We start from the raw sequence: 24,100 nt of genomic DNA, 5'->3' as shown, positions 1-24,100 counted from the left end.
CAGATAAGGGTGTGCAAAGCGATGTGTTTGCTAGGAATGATTGCGTCATGTATTTACCTGGTTCCCCATGCACGCCTGCGCATGCGGCCCATGCAGGAATGGTTGGCGAAACAGTGGTCTCAGGCAAGTGATAGTGGGATGATCTAGTGGTCGTTTCGCCAACATTGGTACAAAGTCTTTGCTGGTGGACAAGAGAAAATCTCTCAAAGGGGAAACACTTTTACGATCCAGAGATACAGGCTGTAGTCACTACAGACTCGTACCTCTCAGGATGGGGGAGCACACCTCCTTCACCACACAGCGCATGGCCTCTGGTCTTACACAGGGGCCAAGAATCACATCAACCTGCTAAAACTCCTGGCAGTCTTCAGAGCGCTTTGAGCATTCAAACCCCACCTATCGAACCTGTCGGTGCAGATCCTAATGGACAGCATAACAGCAATGTTTTACATAAACAAACTGGGCCACTCGGTCGCAAAATCTGTCCAAGCTTGCCCAAAAAATTCGGATATCGGCACTCAGACGGAACATTTACCTGTCATCTCAACATGTTCCAGGGGATCTCAATTCACTAGCAGATGCTTTGAGCAGAGACCAACTACTGGAAGAAAACGAATGGTGTCTACATGAAGAAGTCGTAGAAGACCTCTTCTCACAATGGGGTTTCCCCACTATAGACCTGTTCGCCACAAGCGACAACAGACAATGCCCAGACTTCGCGTCCAGGTTCCCACAGCCAGGCTCCAAGGGGAACGCTCTATGGATGAACTGGTCAGGGATGTTTGCTTCCGCTTTTCCACCAACTCCCCTGATGAGGAAGGTGGTCAACAAGATGCACAGAGAGTCGATAATACTCATCCTAGTTGCTCCCATGTGGACGAGACAACCGTGGTTCCCAACACAAGACACTGTTACTTTGATAAATGGAAAAGATTTGTTATTTGGTGTCAGAATAAACAAATCAACCCAGTTGATTGCACTCCTTCCAATATTGTCACCTACATGCTCCACAGGACACAGGGTTATTTAATGCACTCAAGGTACACCTGGCGGCGCTGTCAGCCTACAGCACCTCTCATAACAAGGTGTTGTGGTGGAAAGTACAGTGGTTAAAGCTTTTATGGAAGGGGTAAAGAGACTCCACCCTCCAATTTCAAACCCTCCACCAGGATGGGACCTCAATGTGGTGCTTGCTAAACTCATGGGGCCCCCCTTTGAACCCATGCAGAAAGCTAGTCTCAAACACCTAACTTATAAGACTGCCTTCTTAGTAACCATTACGTCCATAAGAAGGGTCAGTGAAATTCAGGCTCTGTCAGTACAGGATCCTTTCTTTACTGTTCATAAGGATAAACTGGTTTTACAAACTCACCCTAGGGTCTCACCTAAGTTCATCTCTAAATTCCATGTTAACCAGTCCATTGAGCTACCGGCCTTCTTCCAAGAACCCAAAAGCTCTGCTGAGGTGAAATTACACACTTTAGATATGCGAAGAGCGGTCCTCTACTGCATAGACAAGACCAGGCCGCTAAGAAAGACAGATGAACTGTTCGTCTCCGTAGCCACAGGCAGAGAAGGAAAATCGCGTTTCTAAAGGTGCCATCTCAAAATGGATAGTCAAATGTATCCAACTGTGCTACTCCCTTTCAAGTAAAACTCTGCCTTTTACGCCAAGGGCCCACTCTACAAGAGGCACCGGGGCCACTTTGGCTTTCATTGCAAATGTACCCCTTGACACCATTTGCAAAGCAGCTACACAGAGCTCTATTCACACCTTTACTCGGCACTACTGCATTGACACTCGATCCAAGACAGATACTCAAATGGGACAAGCGGTTCTAAAACATTTGTTTGCCCATGACTCTTCTCACGTCCCACGTCCTTCTAACACTGCTCGCTAATCTATGCACAGCATGTGATCTAAGCAGATTCTACAAGCCTCAGACGGGATACATTACTCACCGTAATCGTATTTATGATGCTTGTATCTGCTTAGATTCACATGCGTCCGCCCTTCCTCCCCTCTGAGAGAAGGCGCATGGATGGTTGTAGTCTTATCTATCTGCTTGGATACTCTGTACTCGCGCTACTGCTCATGCTACCTCATGTCGGAAAAAATACAATCCGAGGGTCCTACACGGGTAAGGAATCGTGGGTACAGTGGACGTCACACTAGGGATAGTATTACTGGCACGCCCTAGCTCGATGCCCATTTTTGAGTTTCAAAAAACAAACAGTAATACTCCGCAGTTTCCACTAGATGTCGGCCTATGCACAGCATGTGAATCTAAGCAGATACAAGCATTAGAAATACGCTTACGGTGAGTAATGGATCATATATACATATAAAATATAATGTTTTTAATCACTGAGGTTTCCCGGTCTGAAGACTGGGAATATTCAAGCATGTGAATCTATGAAAGATACCAATGCTTGAGAAATGCAGTTGCAGGTAAGTAACTAAGACTTCTTGGTCAGGGGCAAGTGGCCAGGGTTCTCGCAGACCACTACACCAACCCCAAAGTTTTGCATCAGGAAGCAAGTTGGGACCAGATCCACCAGACTCTTAAGGACAGCTCTAGTCTGGAAGGATTGAGTCACTCGCAAGAAATTGGCCTTGTTTACAGATCCACAATTTGTCTTAACTGTGGCACCCTCTCTCAGATGTTCAGTGAATCTCACTGGATTCTTTGAGCATGACCTTCACCAGCTGCCATGACTGGGAACTGAACCAGATTCAGCTGGATCACATCTCCTCATACAGACCTCTTTGCCACTGCAAAGAACTGGGGACGCTGGTCCTAAATTAGTAGATTTGCGGAATAGGGCTCACTAGCATAGGCCTGTCGAATTCTCCAGGATTGGATCTTTCATTGATTCACATGCTTTGAATATTCCCAGTCATCAGGATGGGAATCCTCGGTAACCTCAGTATTACATTATACGATGAAGAACAAATGGCCACTGTCCTTTTGGGTGCATTCTGTCTCAGCCAATGGGATGTCTAGTATCTATCCCCACCCTCGAGGCCGTCTTCAGATTCTGACGGCATGTCGTGCTGAGTCCTTTAACCCCTTTTCTCCTGTGAGAAAACTCTTATCTAAAAATCAACTAAATGAAGATCTTCAGCCAGCAAACTATTTCAACACTACTCTTCTTCTTACTTACTTCAGTTAAGTGGGAAGGGATTACCATGGAGTGAAAATCTAAAATTGCCACACCTGTGGCATACATAATGTGTATGAGGGGGATAAGCACTCTGAATGCATTTATTGCCTTTACTCCATCCATAATCGAGAAGACTACGACATTTGCAGTACCTTCAGTGCTAAAACACTGAGATGGGCAAAGGCGCCTAGTGTGTTTGTGAAAGGAGGGGGATGTATCCTCCATCAAACCCTATGCTCTCAAACAAGCTAGTTCTGAGGAGAAGTGCCCACCATCTTCTAAATAGAAAAAGCCCGAAATACCAGCTCTGCCGCACCAACCTCCCATTCGGCAACGACGCACTCGCCGATGACACTATCTGCGGGCGAAATAAGGCTCAAAAGTGCTCCCAAGAAATCCACGTCGACGGCACAAAAAGATTAATTGGCGACGGATAGATTGGCCAAAGCGGCATCAACGGCAACATCCCCGTAGGTGGGCTCGTTGACTGACAACCATGCCAAAACGAACAAACCCATCAACTGCAATAACATCCCTGTCTACGTGTTCCAACCACGTCTATCCCTTGTCTTTATCAAGTATCATGTATGGTAAATTCAAGGGGCTTGTCATCTGATGGGTACAGCATGGAATCATCTTCAACCTCCGGAACAATGCTCATTGGCACAGCTAACTATGCTCTCCCCCATTCCAACATGTCTGATTCCCAAGCAACAACCAAAGACCCAGATTGACTATAGCACGACATGGCTATGCATCTTTTAGCCAATATGGATGCCAAATCCATCATTTTTGAGACATGTTTAATAGATTTGCATTTAGGGAACAGACACAATCGAAACATAGGGGGTCATTACGACCCTGGAGGTAGCCATGCCGCTATTTGCGGCATGGCTACCCCCATTCCAGGTACCGGGTCTGGGTTCCTGGAATGGGGAAATACCGGGCCATTCCGACCTTGGAGGGTCTGGTATTTCCCCATCTACCGGCCCTGTTAACCCCCTACCGCCAGGGTCGTAATGACCACCATAGAATTATCCATATGTGTTGTGTAGCTCCTAGATCTTGTATCTTGATTATAGCTGTACTCCAGTAGCAATTGAACTTCGAGCATAGCCAGATCATATGAAGAAAGTTCTGCCATGTCGAGCCACGTTTAGGACTAGTGTTTGGCTTTAGAGGTAAGTATGTCCTATGAAGGATATTGTATTGTATGGGCTTCAGACAGGCATTACGGGAAACCTCCTTTGTGTAGGAGCACATACTGCACCATTGTTACTCGTCTAACATCACTTGCAGCTCACACTGTCAACACCTTGAGTTAATCTTTCTTCTTGTCATCCCTCATTACGTTGGATCAGAGATAGGCCTCCTCCCACCCCCCTCCTCATCCTCTGCCAAAACATAGAGCCCGGCCAGCAACCGGCTCCCAGCAGGTTCTTCCGGCAACTGATATATTTATATTGCTCCCATACTCAAGTGGTTCAAGGCGTAATGAGGCAAGGGGTGGGCTATAAGGGAGAACAAAACAACAATCTTACTAGGCCCAGTGACATTGAGAATGCGCAAGTGGAGGGAAGGGGGAAAAGTGCAGGGGAGGAGTGGGAAGTGCTGAACACGTGTTCAAAACAGGTAGCGCGGCCAACGATGACAAGTGCAAGAATTAAGCGCAGACAATGGGTGTCTAATGAGTGCGGTTAAAGGACTGTAGGGTTGCAGATATAGACCCAATTGCCTAAAGGGTAGCCAGGAGGCAGTGACGGTATGCAGCTGGGTGGGCAGGGATTTGGGCCTGAATTCAGAGGGTAGCCTGGAGCCCAGTGCAGACACAAACAGCAGGGGAGAGGAGAGAAGGCAGAAGCAAAGAGGAAGGTCTTGAGGTGCTTTCGGAACCGAAGATGGTTCTCCTCAAGTTTCAGAGAGACTGGGAGCAGTTCCAGAGGGAGGCCCCAGCCGAAGAAAGAGATCTACCACTTGTTGCTTGGAGAAGCGACTGACCCCCGAGGGAGTTGGAGGTGGAGGAGCGAAGAGCTCGAGTAGGAAGGTATTTCCTGAGGGAGAGTTGAAGGTATTGTGGACCAAGGCCCCAGAAGGCCTTGTGGACATTACAGAGGGTCATGTACTTAATCCTTGCAGCCACTGGGAGCCAATTAAGAGATTTCAGGGCTGGAGAGATACGACCCATGGGCTTGAGGCCAAGGGCAAGTCATACAGTCCTGTTCTGGATGAGTTGCAGAGGGTGGAGTGTAGAAGCAGGCAGATTTAGAAAGAGGCTGTTGCAGTAGTCCAGCCTAGAGAGAACCAGGGCTCTAGAGACAGAACTTCTGGGGGAAAGGAAGAATACCCCTGAGGAGGTGCAGTTGGTAGTTTCTTCTTGGAGACGTGTGTAGAAAAAGAAAGTGTGGAGTCGAAGATGACCCCGAAGTTCTTAGCCTCACAGGTGGGAGCAGTAAGAGGGCCAAAGGAGGCTGACCAGAGGGTGACAGGAAAGGAAGGTGTAGAGGTGCTGACGAGGAGGATCTCTGTCTTACTGGCATTAGGGCAGAGGTAGTTGGCAGCACACCCCCCTGGATTGCAGGCAGGCAGTCAGAGATGAGAGAAGAGGTGGGAGAGGGGAGCCTGAAAACAAGCTGAGTGTCAGCCGCATAGCACTGAAAGTTGGAGCTGTGAGCAGCAATGCGATGGGCGTGGGGTGACGTATTGGTTGAAGAGCCATGGAGAAAGGTTAGACCCCTGGGGAACACCACAGGTGGAGAGTGAGATAGATGAAAGGAAGGACCCAAGTTGGACCTGGGAGGGTCGGTTGGAGGGGGAAGAGGTCAGCCAGGCCTGTGCCTGATCAGTTATCCCAGAGTCTGTTGAGCAGGATGGCATGGTTGACGGTATCAAAGGCAGAAGAGAGATTGAGTAGGATGAGGACAGAGGGGAGATTGGAATCGAGGTTAGAGAGTAGATCTTCACGGATGTTCAGGAGAGCAGTTTCCGTGCTTCTAGCTGCTCTGAAGTAGAGACTGATGGTCATGGAGATAACCAACGGAATCAGTGTGGAGGTTAAGCTAGAAGATGGCCAGCTTTTCCAGGAGTTTGCACAGGAAAGAGTTTCCACACCTATCGCGCTTTATTGGTCATCCCTTCTGTGAGGAACCGGAGGGCGTCCGCACTTCTTGTCCCCCTGGAGCCTCCTCTCAGGTGGCCAGGGAAAAGCCATTGCTTTTGGATCTCGGCCTTGGGGGTGGATATGCGAGGGAGGATCTCCTGGGTGGAGAGAACTTGGGGAGTGGAGGAGAACGTCCTTTGGTGCAACATGGTATCCCCTTTCCCTTTTCACTCTGAACCCTCCATCATTCAAGCCTATGTAGGCTACTTTCAGCCCTTTACCTTTTATTCCCTTCAAACTGTCCCTCAGAAACATCTCCTCAACCCTGGGACAAGGAAGATACCAACTAGGAAGACACGTCCTCATTTGAAACGGAGAAAAACACATATCAACCCTCTGTTAATACAAACACTTGTCAGCCTTTGTATGTCAGCTGTGTACTGGACGAGGAGGAGGACAACACGAATAAGGCAGAACTACCATTCTGATGGTGAGCAATCTAGCCTTTCCTGGAATCATTATGGTGGCGGGCAGTTTAAAAGTGCATCTCCGTTTTGGAAATGGGGTCGGCTGTAGAGGCAGTGTAAGCCGAGGAGGCCGGGAAAGCTGCTCCAAAGCAGTGGCATGGCAAGTAGAGCGCTCGAGACCCGTTGACCAATGCAGGGTCTGTGCAGCAAGAAGCAGCTCTAAGAAAAGCGGGAGGCTGGTAGCAGATTGCGTGTGGCAAGCCGGTGACCAAGCAAAGTGGTCACAGAAGTCCTAGGCTGCAGGCAGAGCATTGCCATGGAGCGACACCATGGAGAAGCCCCTCGGGAGGAGCAAGATCCTGCTTGAGCAGGTGAGAATCTGCAGAGACCTCGCACCGCTGTAGGCTCCGACCGGTGTGTCAATGGGAAGCACCGGGATGGCAGGATGATGTGCATTGAACATTGTTGTTTTGGATACCAAGCTAACAAAGTTATTCTCAGTACTTTTGAATGCAGAAACAAGTACTAGTGAATATCAAATCAACTGCAAATCATTTCAAGTACTTTTAAATGCGTAAACAAGTACTTTTGAATACAGAATGAACTGAAAGTTATAATAAGCACTTTTGTAATGTCGAACAGAGTAAAGGCAAGTGTTGAGCACTCAGGAATGGAGTGAAAGAAAGGTGGTGCATGTGGCAGATACCACTGAATGTATTGGATGAAAGCGCAAGTATTGGCAAAGTCTAAGTATACCAAGAAGGGTATGGGATAAAAAGCCAAGCATTGATCAAAGCTCAAAGATTTCAAGGAACTACAGGTTTAAAAGAAAACCTGTGTTTTCCAAGAGTCGGAAGACTACAGAAAAGCGTAACAAAGTGCATGGTGGCGGACCAAGCCACGGTACAGTGTCAAAAGAGGGTGACACTGGAAAATCAACTCAACATCACTGTCAGAAGGAAGCAGTGACCAACTAGTGATGGAAAGCTTGGTATTGGTTGGTAAGGGGTATTGGTTGCGTGACCTGTAATGAGTGGACCATGTGGTCCGACAACTGCGCCTAGACTGAGTGGCGTGCATGGAAAAGCCAATGAAAGTATGTATAAGGAAGCTTGTGGTTTGAAATAGCCTTGTAAGGGAAGTCAAGAAACAGAACAGAAGTAGTGATATCAAAGGAGCTGGGAAGTGTCCCAAGGAACTGTGTTTTTTAAAAAAGCTGGAAGATTTGAACTCTTAGGGTAGGGAACCCCGATATTTTGAGAATTGTTTTGAACCTGGGGGGGCTGGGTGGGTGAGGGAAAGCTAATGACGAGCCAAGAGCGGGAAGAAGCTCTGACTTTCTTTTGAACACTATTCATTTTGATGCTGACATCCCTACACATCCTTAGTTTTCTTTAGGTAGGGACCCACCTTAGCAAGGGCAAGTTAGGCCTTACTCCGGCCTGCATATTAAGTTAAAACATTTGAGAACAAACCCTGAACCTGTTACCTGTGTCTACTTCATGATGACTTCACACTGCATAAAACAGGAACTGTTCTTTATAAAGCCCAAGTCCGTGCATAATTCCAAATTAGGGTATCAGCCGCCCTTCAGCATACAAGTCTACCCTCCGCCGCCCACTGCCAGTCCCTTTGCCTCCCAATCTCTGAAGTCTCCCACATGATTGCCCCATGCGATTGGTATACATGCTCAAGGCAATATTGGCTGAGTAAGGGCATAGCATTCCCATCTTCCTGCATGCCCGTTCCCATATACGTCTGCCCAGCTATATCATGTGTACTCTTGTGCTGCGCTTTTCATGCACCTACAAGATTTAATTGAGAGTATACTGTACCACTGAGGTTGCAAGGAATCTGTTCAGAGTACACCTCGTCAGCTGGGCTGCAATTGCAGTTGTGCTGCCAAGTATTGGGGCTCAAAATCTGGCATTTGTAATCCACCTACCTCATATGGTTCCTGTAACGTCAATAAATCTACAAGCCTAAGACCCTTCACCGACAGGATTTCTCTAATTGTAGAGTCCGGTCTCTTGAGCATCTTTGGGAATGTCATACGGTATATTAACAAAAAGGTATAGCAACCTTGGGACAACAACCATCTTTGTCAGAGCAATCCTTCCCATCCAAGACAGAGTTAACCTTCGACCAAAATTTTGCAGCTCTCAATCACCTCTGTGGCCCTCAACGTGTTATCCTGGTGGGTATCCAGAAAACGATGCCTGATCTTGACGCCCAAATAAGCGATCCAATAAGCCCAAATATTCACACTGATCCAAATACCCGACAATGCCCAGAAGTTATCCAAAACCTCCAGCAGTATTAACACATTTATCCGAGGATCATTCACATAGAGAATCATAGCATATAGAGATACTACATGTGACTCCCCATCCAGTTCTGTCCCTGCTTCTGGCATGTCTCCGCCAGTGCTCCAGATAAGATTTTGAGATGGGAGTATTTTACTACCTATTTGTAAACTTTGAGACTAAATGTGATTGCAAGGCAGTACAAATTAGTGTTTTTCTTCACAAGAGAGTAAACCGTATTTGACATCCAGCTGAATCATGCAAAAAGTGTAAACTGTATGAAAATCGTTATCATGCAGCAGCAGTTGATATCATGATAGAAAAGCATGCTTCCCTCTAGGCGCTTTTGTAAAGTGGGTAATTACCACTGCCCCAAACACCATTCAGGCAACCAATTTCTTGGCCATTCTCTCCATGTAAGACCGTGAGTTATGGTGCAAGATGGGCCCCATCTTGGAATTCCTGGCAGATAAAACCGGATGATGCTCTTGCTTTCCTGCACGAGGGGAATGCGACCCTCAGATAATGCCGTCATTGTGGCCCCGGACATTGTTGACACAGGCTTCTGCCAGATGGGCAATGGAGCAGTCCTAAGTCGCCAGGGGTGTGAAGGTATACTCCTCACAAACACGCAATATCCAATAGACCAAATAATGGACACACCTAGCTAGGAAATGAGCCCAGGAGATGAATTGCAAGTGAAACAAATGTATATAAGATAAATGCAAGCAAAGAACTCTGCTGCCCGAGAGCGCTCTGAAAGGACACACAGCGTAAGTAGTGACGTTTCATATACAGTACCAATCTTATCATTTAATTGGGGAGAAGCCTGTGGCATAGTCGATACTATATGGGAGGCTGGATGCTAATTGGTCATTGTTCCCGGTCGCTCCTGGCCAACATGGATCTGCTAGGCTCATCTCCTGTATGTGAAGGTCAGGGCAGAGAGGCGCTACTATGCTATCTATCTAAGCTAAAACAGGAACTGGTTGCGTGAGACAAATGGCAAACACAAAAGACGTTGCATGAATCGGGGTGCATTTAAAAACCAGTGGCAGATATATTGGCATTCCAACCCTTTTCTTGGGGGTTCATGAAACATCGTACCACAGACCCAGGTGTCTTTCTCGTGCGGTGTGATCTACCTGATGCCTCATGATACAGATTGACATGTTTTTGTCTTGGGGAGGATATATTGCCGCATAGGATTAGGGATATGGTGGGTGTCCTGGAATGGTCACTGTAAGGGGGTCAGATGTGTATCTACATCTAAGAGTATCGGGCGGGGGACCAGTGGACCATGGCCTGGCTGTGTGGGGGCCGAGAGAGCATGGGCAGGTTAATGGAGATGGATGGGCACTTGAGCTTGGGCCTGCTCCGGTCTCGCACAGTGTAATGAGCTCATCTGGCGCGAAGGGATACTAAACATTGCAACAATGAATGGCTGGACATCCGTCAGAACAAGGCTTGTGTGGAGCTGGCGGGAGGCGCAGGTGGCGCGAGGTGCTGGAGATGGGTGAGCCGTGGTTAGAGATCACTTCTCGGACCTAGTAAAGATGGTGTCTGGTGTGTCACAAAATGGAGTCGCCTGGCATCGGCGAACACTCTGTTATTTATTTGATTACTGATATTGGTTCATAAGGATGATTGTCATGGGGGTGGGGCATCTCCCCCCATTAGCTTTACATGTGGTCTATTCACTGTAGGAATGGTGGGGGGGGTGCAAAATGACCACTTCTCCCCCAACAGGTGGTTAGAGACCACACAGTCGATGGTTATGGACATGCATTTTGATGGGGTGTGCTTCTTTTGGGGGGTGGGGGTTGACGAGACACTGTAAGCCATTGAGACGGACACGGATACCGCTCAGTCCCTGGGTACACTGCATCAGAGAAGGCAGTCCTTTCGGTCCGGGAAGTGCAGATTCTCCAGGACCGCCAGGGTCTATTGCACTACCATCCCGCACCAGTTTGCAGGAAGCGTACAAGGGAAGATTGCAGGCATATAGGGGTATGCAGAGGCTACACAGTTCTTCCCCTGCACGTAAATCCCGAAACAAGCCTCACCAACGTTGGGTTCAGGCCCCCACTTCAGCACCTCAATGGAAGACCGGCTATCGCAGTTTGTTGAGCAATGGGAACATCACCACCGACAAATGGGTGCTCAACATCGTCCAGCACGGTCACACACTGGAATGTTTGGACAAATGCCCTTCCATTCCTCCACTACGAAGGCAAGAACACCATCTGCCACTCCTTCTACAAGAGGGCCAGTCCCTGCTATAAAAAGGGTCCATAGAAGCCATTTGTTCCCAGCTACAGGGATTCGTAGTGTTTCCAGATACTTTCTTGTGAGAAAGTTTGGTGGGTGGAGACCTTTTCTAGACATCGGGGACCTCAACATGTTTCTAAAATAGCAAAAGTTCTGCGTGGTTCTTGTTAGGGAGAATTCTCATAAATGTGCTAATTCCCTTCACCGTAAAGACCCCCAGCAACTTTGCTGGATTTTGAGGACTTGATTTTTTTACCTGGAAAGAGTGTGAGGCTTTTTTCCCCACTCTTTCATGTATTTTGATGTGTGTTTTACTCTTGTGTTCTTTGATTATGGAGTTTTAGATAACTCCATCGGCATCATCTTTCCATGTGTGTTACACAGCACCCTTGGTGCGTTAATACAGAGAAGCCTTTCTAGGCTCTCCCAAGGTTTAAATAACTTCTCTCGGATAAACTACTGTTTCCCAGAGAATGTAAGGTTAAAATGACTTTACTAGTCTTTTTAAATTCCTAGACCCAGCACACACTATCTTCCTATAGAGTGCTGGAGAAGTTACCTAGTATCTCCTGTGTCTAGAAACTCATGTAGCAGTCAAATGCTACCCTTTCCTACCGAAATGGCTGGTGGCAGTGGTTTTACAACAAACTACCATGATTTTTCCCGACCGCGAACACCGGTAGCTAAAAATCGTTTTTCATGACGCCTTAAGCCCCTTTGTTTAAACAGGTCCCGGTCTTCTTTTTTTCGCCATTTCTTTTTGGAAAGGTCCCTCTAGAGTTTGTCTCTGCGCGCCAAACTAGGTTTGGTCCCTTTGTTTCTATGCCTTTGGCGGGCTTCAGGACTGAAGACCGCCTCTGGCGTCTTGAGTGTCTGGAGTGGACAGGAAGTGAGGGAGGTGCCCCAAACTCCCTGTGCTTAGTCTCCTAGGAGCCCCAAATGCACTCTGACGTGATTGGCTGGCTGACTGTTGGGAAGGACAGCCACCCTGCTGGGTGAGCGACAGCTAGGCCTGATTGAAAGGGGGAAAACTATTAAAAGGCGAGTCTCTTGGACTGGAAAGCAGAGTCGACCACTGGAACGAAAGAAACAAAGACGAGCTGGAAGAGGACGGCTGCTGCAACTCCTGGACGGTTGATTTGCCCGGTGAAGCCCTGCTGCAGGTCTGAATTGCCAAGTTCATCTCGACAGAGAAGCCCTTCAAGGACGACTTCTTCCTTTGAGTTGGTGGGACCAATCAACTCGTATGCCACCTGGATACCATTCTCAGAGCTGGTTAGGATTAACCAGGGGGAAGGACACCAGCTTGTGTGCTTGAAGACAGCTACTCGTACCGTAGATCGTCCGTTTTGCCAGCTTGTTTGACCAGTACCTGTGCAGTGCAGGAGTCCCCAGACGTCCTCCCTCTTGTCTCCACAACTGAGGCTCAGGAACAGCGAGATCTGCGGGAACTGCCAGGAACAGACGTCTTCAGCTGAATCTCGTTCTTCATATAAAGGTACTGTGCCAACCCGATTGAGAGAACTTACCTCTCGTGGTGAAGGTTCGTGAAACTTTCCCAACTTGCAGGCCTAATCGGCTTGTGACCCAACATATGAATCTTTTTCATACAAACTACTTCTGAGAACATTGGCAAAGATTTTACTGTTCACCACAAGAACTGCTCTTTCCTATCCAAGTCACTAGCCCATTGACTTTGGCCTAGGCCCATTAAACTGAATGGAGTCCTCTAGTGAACTGAAACGATTTGCACTGCCTAAAAGATTTGTGGTCTATTTTGTTAACTTGTGCCTTTTTACTCCCATTTAAAGTAACTGAAATGCCATTTTACTCCCTATTTCAGAGGAGCCTAATTTACTCAGAAACTTTTGGTTTGGTATTGAGGTATATTTGTGTATGATATTAAATTGCCTCCTTCTAGTGAATGTTTTCTAAATGACTGTGTAATAAATTAATAAGTGTTTTACCAAGAAACCTTGAGTGTAAGTGTCTACTTGAACCACTGTGATTGCTCTGCTCACACTGCTCATTGCTCACATTCCCTCTTGAGATAAGCCTGGCTGCTCAGCTCGCTACCAAAGACTGTGTAGTATAGACTTATACCAAAGGTTGGTTGTGCTTGCACCTGTAGGCCTAGTTGTATGTGGTTGTCCCAGAGGGGTACTGCATGCAATTCTGCCTAACAGTTCTGCCTCAGCACTTGTTGGAACAAGTGGAACAGGGGGATTTCCTCTCGTCCCTGGACTTGGAGGATGCATACTTCTGCATACTCATCAATCGGAGGCATAGGCATTTCCTTCACTTCGTGGTGCAGGGAAAGTACTACTAATTCAAGACTGCCGTTTGGACTAAAGTCGGCTCTAAGGGTGTTCACCAAGTGCCTGGCTCCTGCACTGCACAGGTGTCAGTTTACCTTTACCTCAAAGACTGGCTTATCCGCAGGCAGTCTCTCCCACTGGCCTACAATCCAAACAAACCATCCAATGCCGGACTTTGCTGGGATGCTCCATGAACTTTCCTGAGTCATGCGTGCCGCCATCTCTGAACATACTGTACTTGGGCACACAACTTAAAGCACTGAAGTGCCTGGCCACCCCTGAGAGGAGAAGGTCAAGGCTTGCTTCACTAGATTCAGCAGCTGTTCTCCCTCCAACTGACGATGGTTCACTCAATCAACACTTTTCTTGGGATGATGTACTCGTGCATCCCTCTAGTTCTTCTCTGCAGATGCGTATGAGACCTCTCCAGGAGTTCCTAGATACCAGGTGGAAACGGGTGGACGCTTTTTCGGAAACCTTTGTAAACTCACCTATTTTTTAAATCCCCTTGGTACATCCTTGCCTTCTTTTCTATTGTCCTGTCTCCTAAATCCTGCCGTGTTAATGTAGCGCCCTGATGCCCTCAGGCTTTGGCGCTCAATAAATAAAACTTGGCATTTCGCCAGACTCTGCTTTGATGGTCTCATTGACAGCACTTCACAGAAGGCGCCCCCTTTTTGCCACCGGTACATCAGGGCACAGTGACAACAGATGCCTCTCTGGAGGGTTAGAGGGGCGCACACCAGAAGGTTCCATGCCAGAGGACTCTGGCAGCCAGGGGGAAGCTACTACATATAAATGTATTGGAGCTCTGAGCTGTGTTCTGGCCTCTCAAGTCCTTTCAACCCCAGATCCAAGGCTAAATGGTTCGCATTTTCACAGATAACACCACCACAATGTTCTACATCAAGAAGCAGGAAGGTAAAGTACCTGCTCTCCCGTTCTGTCCAAGGAGGTGCAGAAACTGTGGCTCTGGGCTCTGTCCCAGGGCATGTCCTCATTCCCTTTCACCAAGCAGTGATCCACAACACTTGTCGCAGATTCCATCAGCAGAGATCTGCGATCCTGCCACAAATAGGAACTCCATCAGGATCAAGTTCATCTTTTTTCAAGGTGGAGTCGCCCGCAGATCGGCTTGTTCACCACAGCGGCCAACTTGCAACCAGTTTGCCAGCAGGTACCCACAAGGAAGGAGTCTGGGGGACACGGTCTCCATGGCCTGGGAGGACCGGTGCCTATAAGCATTCCCTCCAATTCCTCCTCTTCTACGAGTAATTAATACACTCAAACAGAGCTGATGCAAGATGAACCTCATAGCTCCGGCGTGGCCGTGACAGATTCGGTATGCCGACCTTCTACATCTGTCAGTAGCACCTTGCATCAACTGCCTCCTCGTCTAGACCTGTTCTCCAGAGAAGGAGGGTCTGTTCTACACCACGACCCAGTGTCCCTGAAGTTGACAACTTGGCTCCTGCAAACCTAGAATTTGGGCAAATCACCTTACCCTTGGACTGCAGGAAAATCATGGCAAAGGCTAGAGCTCCATACACTCTCTCCTGCTACAAACACAAGTGGAAGAGTTTCACTATATGGTGTAATTGTAAAGAGTTGGACCCTCTTAGAATCATAGCTAATAGAATATTGCCACATCTTCTGTCATTGGCAAAGGCAGGGCTGGCACAGTCTATCCCGCTGCCATTTCTCTCTCACAGCGGGCAAGCCTTCCCTATGGTCTCATAGGCTTGTTAACTGCACAGCTGCACCGGACTGGACGGGTCCTCCTCCTCTGTCCAGGCTTTGATCATTTAGAACTCTCTTCCCATCCACATCCGCAAAATTGACAATCACCTGGCAATCCGAAAGGCCCTCAAATTCTGGCTTTTTCCTCCCTCCCCTTGAAATCCTCTCGCACTCTATGCTGTGATACGTACACAGAAGCACTGGCACTAACCCAAGATCCCACCTCCATGGATGCCGTTAGTATTCGCAGCGGCACATCATGATAAACTGCCTCCCTGAACCACCTCTCTCCCCCTTCACCACCAGCCGATTGTACATCACCTCCCCCCACTGCTAAACTGCTCAATCTAGAGATTCTTCAGCTGGCGAGACCAGCCAATCGCATTGGACGTAGTAAAGCGACATTGAAGATGAACTCATCTGAGTTTAAGGTATGTAGAACTTGCACCACGTCTGTGGACACAGGCTGCAGGCACGGCCACACATCCATGCATTAAAGGATGCAGCTATGGCTATGCATAGCCTGTCTATCAGTACACATAGCCGTCCACACGGAAACCCCTGGCTTTCCTCAACACCTCTGCCATTAGTATACAGCGACAACCTATGAAAAATGTTGGTCTAGCTTGACCAACATTGAGTCTACCGCACTAGTGCTCTATCCTAAACCACCAACAGCACCCGCCCACATACTGGAGCCTAGCCATCCCACTTAAGTCCTAACCTGGCAAAATGCCCACACATGTCTTAAAGTTAACCCTTAGAATCTCCCACACATGCACTCTAAGGTCCCCAAGGGCGTTCCAACCACAAAGCGCATTCAAGCCATACAGATGAGGAAAGGGCGCTATCTAAATGACAAATACAATACAGGGGTCTGTTCTGGACCATAGCACCTTTTTGTCACATTTTGGCCCTAGTGAACAAGGGAGGGCTTTTTCAAAGACTTCCCTTTCCAGGTGGCTATCTGGCTGAATCTCCTTCTGGCACGAGCTTGAGAACAGATCACTTCCAGGAAGACCAAGGGCGCATACTATCAGTGCCGTGGCTTCTACTATGGCGTTCCTGTCTTGTGCCCCCCCCCCCCCAATGCTTGACATCTGTAGGGCTGCTACGTGGATGTCTACCCACACCTTCATGAAATTCTACTGCATTGACAGTGATTCCAGGGAGGAGGCCTGTGTCAGCCAGTCAGTGCTTCGCATCCTTTTTACTTCAGGTGAGGGTGCCAGGGGTGAGATTCTATTGCTTCTGTAGAGACCTGTATTGCCTCCCATTGGTGGTTGTGTATGTACTGCTATATAATTGTATTCATGAGCATGTGAATCCATGAAAGATCCAATGGTGGAGCAGGAACACGTTTCTTGCCTATAACTCTTGTTCTCCAGCATTGGTATCTTTCATGGATTCACTTATTACATTACATTCTTCTCTCTGAAGCGACCGCATATAGCATGTTACAAATCTTCATGTGAATAAATATCCCCTAGCAAGGTCTTGGTAAATGTTTGCCCTAGCACGCTGAACTCTGTTTGGATCTGAGATAAAGCCCTGAGCAGGCAGTGTGGTTTCTCTCTGAGGCTCTGCTCTTCTAACCCCCGTCTATCCCCCTGTTTTCTCTGTCCTCTCTTCTCCAGGGCCTGGTTCTCCCCTGGACTTTGGCTTTCCCCTGTTCTCTTCCTCTGCACGAGATAGGGTGCCCTTCATACCATATAGGGATTATTGTGCCCGGGTCACTGTAGTCACCAGGCCCTTCTGGATCTTCACCTGGCTCTCCTCTGTGCTCCGCAAGGTGCGTCTGTACTTCCTTCCCTCTCCCAGACTCAGGAAAACAAGCCTCTATAATACTTCCTAGATCAGGTAGCCGCTCTCAGATTTGCTGGGGTAGTCATGTGGTTCATTGCAGTGATTGGGAGTGGGGCTTTGTAGTTCAGAACGGAGGATGGTGCAGAGAGGAACTCAAAGGACTGACTGTCCTTTTGGAAACCTATCGTTCTTTGAGCGTATGTTTGGTGAGCAACCGGTTTCTCTTCCTCCCTGGTTTCCTTCTTTGCGAGTAAGGGATGTGCGACAGGCATGGTATCAAGAGAGACACAGACTCAAAAGTAACAGTTTGAAAACCTTTGTCAAACTTTGTGGGGTTGGTGTAATGCCTACCTGGCCCTAACTCTAATTGGGTTGGTTGTTCCATCAACTGATACTTCTAAGGGATGTTGATGTCAGTAAGTCCAAAACCAAAATCCATCTGTGTCCAGATCTATGCTTGCCTTCACTCTTAGACCAAATGTGATAGGGGGTTTTCTTAAAGGAAAAATTGTGACTAAACAAATAGAAATAGAACCACAGGTGGTTTCAGGTATCCTTAGCAATAGGTGTAGTTCTGCCAGTTTCAAAAATAGTTCAACTCAAGAGGGTTCCTTTTGGAACTTTCCACGTAGGGTCTTGCAGCAAGTCAATCAAGTTAATGTCTCTGGTTCTCTTGGGGTCTCTTCTCCAAGCTTCGAGTCTTCTAGTTCCAAACAAAAAAAGAAACAGTTTGTTAGGCCTCTCAGGGTTCCCTTCCCCAAGCCAAGGTATTTCCTGTAAAGTTCACAATGTCTCTCTGCGCCTCTCAGGGCTCCCTTCTCCAAGGTCTAGGCCTCTATGATCTTTAGAACAATGTTCTTTCAAATTATCTTTGGGCCGCTCAGGGTTCCCTTCCCCCAAGCTTAGGCCCATTTTGATCTTCAAACAAAAAAAGGTCTCCGGGTCAGGATGTACCTTTCGCTGGATAGTTCTTTCAGTGGGGTTGTTATGGGAGACTTTCGAGAATGTCCGGCTTTTGGCTCCTTGTTAGGCAGAAACCTTAGGGACCACTGCAAAAAGTTTAAGACTACAGGTGTTGGCAGTAAACCCAATTGGTAGCAGTCTGCACCACCTAATTTACCTGGTAGCTGTGGCTGAGCAGTCAGACTTCTCTCAAGAAGAGTTGGGCAGTATATAGAGTATACACATCAGGTACATTACAGTAGCACAAGCAAACACTGACCAGAGCTTGGGTATAAAAGTATATAATTATTTATTTAAAAACACACTTGTAAAAATACACTGACACTAATATGTCAAGCAAGTTCAAACAGTCACTAGAAATATATACACCTCCTTGATTAATTATTCGACAAGATTTAGGAAAAGAACACCACTTATTATCAATACAGAGGTGAGCGCTTAGCCAAGATGGCACTCCAATAATTATTTAAAAAAGGGAGGGAAAAGGCAGAATTGGGAAAGCACACAATACCAACACTTTTAAAAGAACCACAGCAAGTCAAGAAAGGCTGAGTCTACTGTAGAGAAAGAAAGTTCATAGGCCAGGCCCACTCTTGGAGAGAGCAAAGGCGGATTGTGCCCAAGATCACACAGTTGAAGTACACTTTAAAAGTCTTTGCAGATAGTTCAAAAAGGAGTTGGATCAGTTCAGAAAAGTTAGTTAACATGTCCCAGGTCACCCCAGGATAGAGAGTCAAGGATTTACGGGACACCTTGAATAGTCTGTTGCAAAGGAGACCAGGCGGGACACAGTACCTGAAATGGTGAGAAAGCTCCAGCGGGTGCAGTTGTTCCTGGCAGCGGGTGCAAGTCGGTGCTTCGTCCAGGGGAAGAGAAGATCTCAAAGTGGAGGAAAGCTGGAGGTCGTTGCACTGCCAGGGAAGAAACCAGCCGCAGTGTTTCCCGGTTAAAGGGTACTACCCTTTTATCCGCGGTAGTGGTGAAGCGTGGCTAGCCGGCTGCCGGGGTGCTTGGCACGGGCGATTCGACCACGAGACGATCCAGGAAGGTGAAAAGAGGGCGAACTGGTTAACCCCACCAGTTCAAAGGAAGAAGACTCTCCAGGAAGAAGATCTTCTCTGTCGTTGGGAAGTGGTGAGTCGGTTCAGCAGGGCTCCACCGGTGGTGTCGTCATTGCAGATCGGCTCAGCTTCTCCCTCTTCGGATTCTTTAGGTCCTGTGGCGACTTCTGAAGTTCCAGTCCCCAAAGCCCTGCTTTTATGCAGAAAACCCCCATGCATCAGTCCTAGCTGTCACTCAAACATGCTAAGTGGTGAGCCGGGCGGCTCAGCACTGGGCCAATCACACAAGAGTGCAACTTGAGTTGCCGAGGCAACTCAGTCCAGGGTGCCTATTTCCCCCCTCCCACACATCCTGTAGACCCAGACAGGGTGGCACTACTTTTGGAGGCTTCTGTGCAGAAGCCCGCCAAAAGTGGAACAAAGGGCTCGACTTGGGTTGGAGTTACAGAGGCGAACACAAACGCCATTTTAAAACCGAGTCCTGGCAAAAAGACCCAACCGAGGAATAAATATTAAATAAATAGCCCGGCAGTATCTTTAACATTGCACCAAAAAAAGTGGTGCGTTTAAAATGAATGGGAAAATCCCATAGGAAATATTCCGGTGGAATATTTTGCATGGTAACCACTGCCACCAGCCAGAAACTCGACGAGGGGGGACTGCACAGTGCCCCCTCGAAAAACAGACCCAGGGGCAATCTAATTACCCCTACCAGTACTTCCACAATATGATGGTTTGTACTGGTTCTGTTCACAATTTAAGACTAGTAAAGTCAATGGTGACTTTACATGCCCTGGGAGACAGTAGTCAGTCCCAGGGTATGGAATCTATGTTTGGGGGGTCACTATGACACCCCTGCGTTACTGCACTGAGGGTGCTGTGTAACACACCAAAAACACATGAAACCCTATGGAGTAAAAGACCCCATAGCCCATAAAACACATTACAAAGTCAAAGGACATTCTCAAATCATGCCTAAGAGTGGGAGAAAGAGAGTCTCACTCTTAGCAAGAGAAAGAAATAAACCCCAAAAATCCAGCAAAGCTGCTGAGGGACTCACTAGGTTTGGTAAATTAGCCTATACAGAGAATTCTCCCTAACACTCCTCTCCCCATTCTGTGCACCTTTCTCCATGATCCTTTTCCCTTCTGTGCCTCTTTCACTCTGTTCTTTTTCACTTCACCGTGCTTCTTGCACACCTTCTTTTGTCATGCACACCTGCACCCTCTTTTCACCTTGCTGTGCCTCTTGCACACTTCTCTTTACTGTTTCATGCACTCTTGCATCTTCATTTCCCATTCCTGTGCTTCCTGCACACTCTATTTTAGTTTCTGGTGGCCTGCACCCTTGTTCCCATTTTCAGGTCACTCACACCCTCTTTGCTTTCCGTTCTTTTTCTTTGTCTTTTCTGTTACGGGTCACTTGAACCCTTTTTCCCTGTTTCAGGTTGTTCGCACCTGATCCTTGCTTCCGGTTCACTTTCTTTCTATCTCTTTGGTTTCCGTGCCACTAGCGCACTTTCTCTTGTTTTGCTTTGCTTTCTCTCGCTTTCAATTGTCGGGCTGCTTGACCGCTTCCACTGCTTCTGCTCCAGCCACCCGCACGCTAATGAGTTTCTCTCTCTCTTTCTAATTTGCAAAACTCAACAAAGTAGCGTGGCGCTGGCGAGCAGTTCTCCAGGGTCTTCGGTTGAGGTCAGGGTCTTACCACCTGCCCCTCAGACAACCCTGGGACTGACACACATCCCAGGGGAACAAGCACTGGCTTGGAAAGGGCCAACGGCCTGCAATTGTTCCGGCTCCTTGGACACACTGTTCCCTCGCAACGTTGCTGCCCCTCTGACACACCGGGCCAGTAGCTCTGCATCCTGCACTCCATTGGATCTTCCGGGCTCCTCTCTGTAGCCTTCTGCACCTTGGCCTCCAAGTTCCATCCCTCAACCGCAGCTCGCTCATTGCTTTTGGCAGAACCACAACTTTTTATAGTGTAGTGGAGAGTCAAGTGGAGTCAGGTGTGCACAGTTGTAGTAAAGTGCCTGACCTTGTCTGACTTGGTGGGACAGCCTAATGGTGCTATGTAGTTTGCCTCTTTTCCTCTACATGCTGTTCCTATGGGCAATCCTCATTGCTCTCGATCGCCCCTTCCTCGTCCCTGTACTTATTGGATGGGGAGGGGAGATTGGGTGAGATTGCAAATATCCCATAAATGCTGATGGAGAGTGGGTTGGTGGACAATTGGAAGGGGGGAGGGGGAATACAATGTATCTCACTTGGGCTCTCTCCCAAACCCCCGCAACCCTCATCTCAGGTGATCCGCCCCCAGGGTCGGGATCCAAAAACAATTGCTTTTTGCTGGCCACCTGAATGGAAGATCCCGGGGGAGTAGGTAGAATACCTTTTGGGTTTCTCACAGGGGGGTTAGGCCTGAGGAATTTCAAATTTCCAGGGACTACTTATTTGCCTTTTCCTTACGAGTTTCAAATTGGCATTGACAATGTTTTGTATGTGAGAGCACTCCTCCTGGGTTAAGGTGGGTGGGGTGGGTAGTTCCATTGTGCTGTTCCTACGGAGGTAATATTAGGGTGTGAGGGAAATGCTAGGGTGTTTTCCTTCACCTCTGACAGGTACTGTGTTTGTCTCCCTTTGTCCCCAAGACCCATACGTGGGGGTTCTATTGAAAGCAATGGAGCTGGTCTCTCTTGGAGTTGTGTGGAGGGGACTCTCCTGCAGCTTACCTAGGTATTTGTCTGTACGGAAGGACACTGGTTAGTCCCCCCTATTCTCTCTTCAGGGCAGAGGCATTGCTTGGGGGGGGGAGGGTGCTGAGGGGGCGATAGCCCTAGGTCTTTTGGTTGTAGGTTGTAGCCCCGGATTAAAGCTCAGGGACTATAACCAAAAGGGTAGCTAGCCCAAAAGTCCCGACATTAGCTTATCCCCGGATCTTTTCCAGACCTAGCAACACCCCTGCTTCAGGGGTCTCAAGATTCCACACTACACCTGCTTTTCTTCCCTTGTGGGCTTCTGGCTAGTCTGGGCTCAGAGTCAGGACTGTAGTACTGAGCTTGCCTTTGCCCCAGCTTGCCCTCACTTCTTCTACACAGGAGTGACAGATTCCTAGCTCTCTGTGCATATCAATGGGTTCAGACATACTGTCCTACCCTGGTCGCTTGCCCTGTCTATGATTAAGTTCCATGGGCTTTGGGGTATGTGTCCGCCAATTGGCGCTTTCCATGGGGCAGGGAGGATGGTCCCCTGTACCTGAACTGTCAGGACGGAAAGGAGAAGCTCTGGGCCATCCTCTGTATACCTTATCAAGGTCTTTGCACTACAAAGTGTGTAGATTGCCTGCCCCCGGCACACACCAGAGCCTCTTGGTAACCCTTTACTTTGTCACAGTGGCAATTACCTTGTTGTAATACTTAATTGAAAACAAACCATGCCCCTCTTGCCCCGCTCCCCCACCCCCCATTCATTTTGCAGGACTGATCGCCCATCTCCATCGAAAGGGTGATCCAGGGGAATGCTTGTAGACCACCCAACTAGCTGCAGAAAGAGAGACACTGTCCTAACAGCTACTTTGAGTGACTGTGCCCCTGATTTAAGTTGTCTTGTTTAGAGGTTTACTGCAGAATGGCTGTTTTAGACATTATGGATCTTTTTAGTTATGTCTTGGGTTTTTTGCTCTTCCTTGTTTATGCCGTGTTGGTTGCTTCTAACACTCACACTTAGAACTCAATGGTCTTCAGTACAACCCTGAAGTGTGAGTCGGTGGGCAAGCGTTGCAGGGAGATGGAAGAGCAGGCGGCCTAAAAAAGGTGGGAGTACAAGCCAGGACCTATAGGTGAGCTGTGTGATTCTGCCCTAAGGGTTCCTAAGAGAGGGCAATCGGAAAGCGGCATAAGAATGGTTGATGAGATGTAACTTCCTTTGATGAGATGGTTGTGGCAAAATCAGTAACCAAAGCCAGTCTTGCTTGGAACAGACACAGGGTAGTGTATGGCAAATTAGTCCTTGTACAGTACTAGAGTAGTCTGTACTCTTGTATCTATCTACATTTAATTTCTTCCCCTCTCTAATGCAGACAAAGGATTTCATTCATCATGAGCTGCTTGCCTACCTCTACTCCTCTGGGGACCAGAACAGCCTGATGGAGGAGTCTGCAGAGCAGGCACAGCGACGGGATGACCTGCTACGCATGTACAATGCCCTGAAGGAGTCCATGAGCATCATCGGAGACATCTCCACTAGCACCATCTCCACCCCTATACCCCCGCCAGTGGACGACACCTGGATGCAGAACGCCAGCGGTGGTCACAGGTACTTGCAGCCTGCATTCTCTATACAAGCTTAACTTCCTCAGAAACATAAGATGATGTGATCCGACTAAGTGCCGCCAAGCGCTCAGTGCCGACTACCTTATTGTATTCAATGGTTTGTGGAAGTAGTGCTTTGTAATTGGAATTCTGGACCCCAGTTGATTAAGGAAATGGGCTAGGTTGTCAGTTTTAACAGTTGAGTTCTGTCTTGTGTTTGTAAAACATATAGGATTGATTATGTTGTGGAACAAGGTGTGTGTTGAATTGTTTTCTGTGGGATGTGAAGGTTTGTGTGGGAGCAGTCTGTTCGTCTGTTCTACATGGCTGGGCAAGATGCTGGAAGGAGTATTTTTAATGGGGTCCTACCCAATCTGTGTGGTTAGAAGTGCCATTCCCTGTGCAATGCCAGGGGATATTTTGGGTAAATATGTATGTGCTCGCGGAAGAGCACAAAGAATAGTGTGAAAACAAAATTGGTTGTTTGAGTGCCAAGGAATGTTCTTTGAGAACAGAACACGTGTGGCGAGTATGTTAGGCTCAGAGTGTACCCCGTTCTCTGCTAGGATTCTTTGGATGAATGGGTTTCTC

At 47.9% G+C, this 24,100-nt stretch overlaps 1 protein-coding gene across 3 annotated transcripts in view; it reads left to right on the top strand.

Moving 5' to 3' along the window:
- The window catches only part of DNM2 (dynamin 2), a 1,516,513-nt gene that overhangs the window by 1,229,625 nt on the left and 262,788 nt on the right, over window positions 1-24,100 (top strand). For all 3 annotated transcript variants that reach the window (XM_069604271.1, XM_069604270.1, XM_069604269.1), the window contains exon 18: window positions 23,278-23,513. In XM_069604271.1, coding sequence (XP_069460372.1) covers window positions 23,278-23,513 — 236 coding nt within the window. The remainder of the gene's footprint in view (window positions 1-23,277; window positions 23,514-24,100) is intronic.

Source organism: Ambystoma mexicanum, chromosome 3q, assembly GCF_040938575.1.
Source record: "Ambystoma mexicanum isolate Mex_15411 chromosome 3q, UKY_AmexF1_1, whole genome shotgun sequence".
In the NCBI taxonomy this organism is placed as follows: domain Eukaryota; kingdom Metazoa; phylum Chordata; class Amphibia; order Caudata; family Ambystomatidae; genus Ambystoma; species Ambystoma mexicanum.
This window is presented reverse-complemented; position numbering and strand designations above follow the sequence as displayed.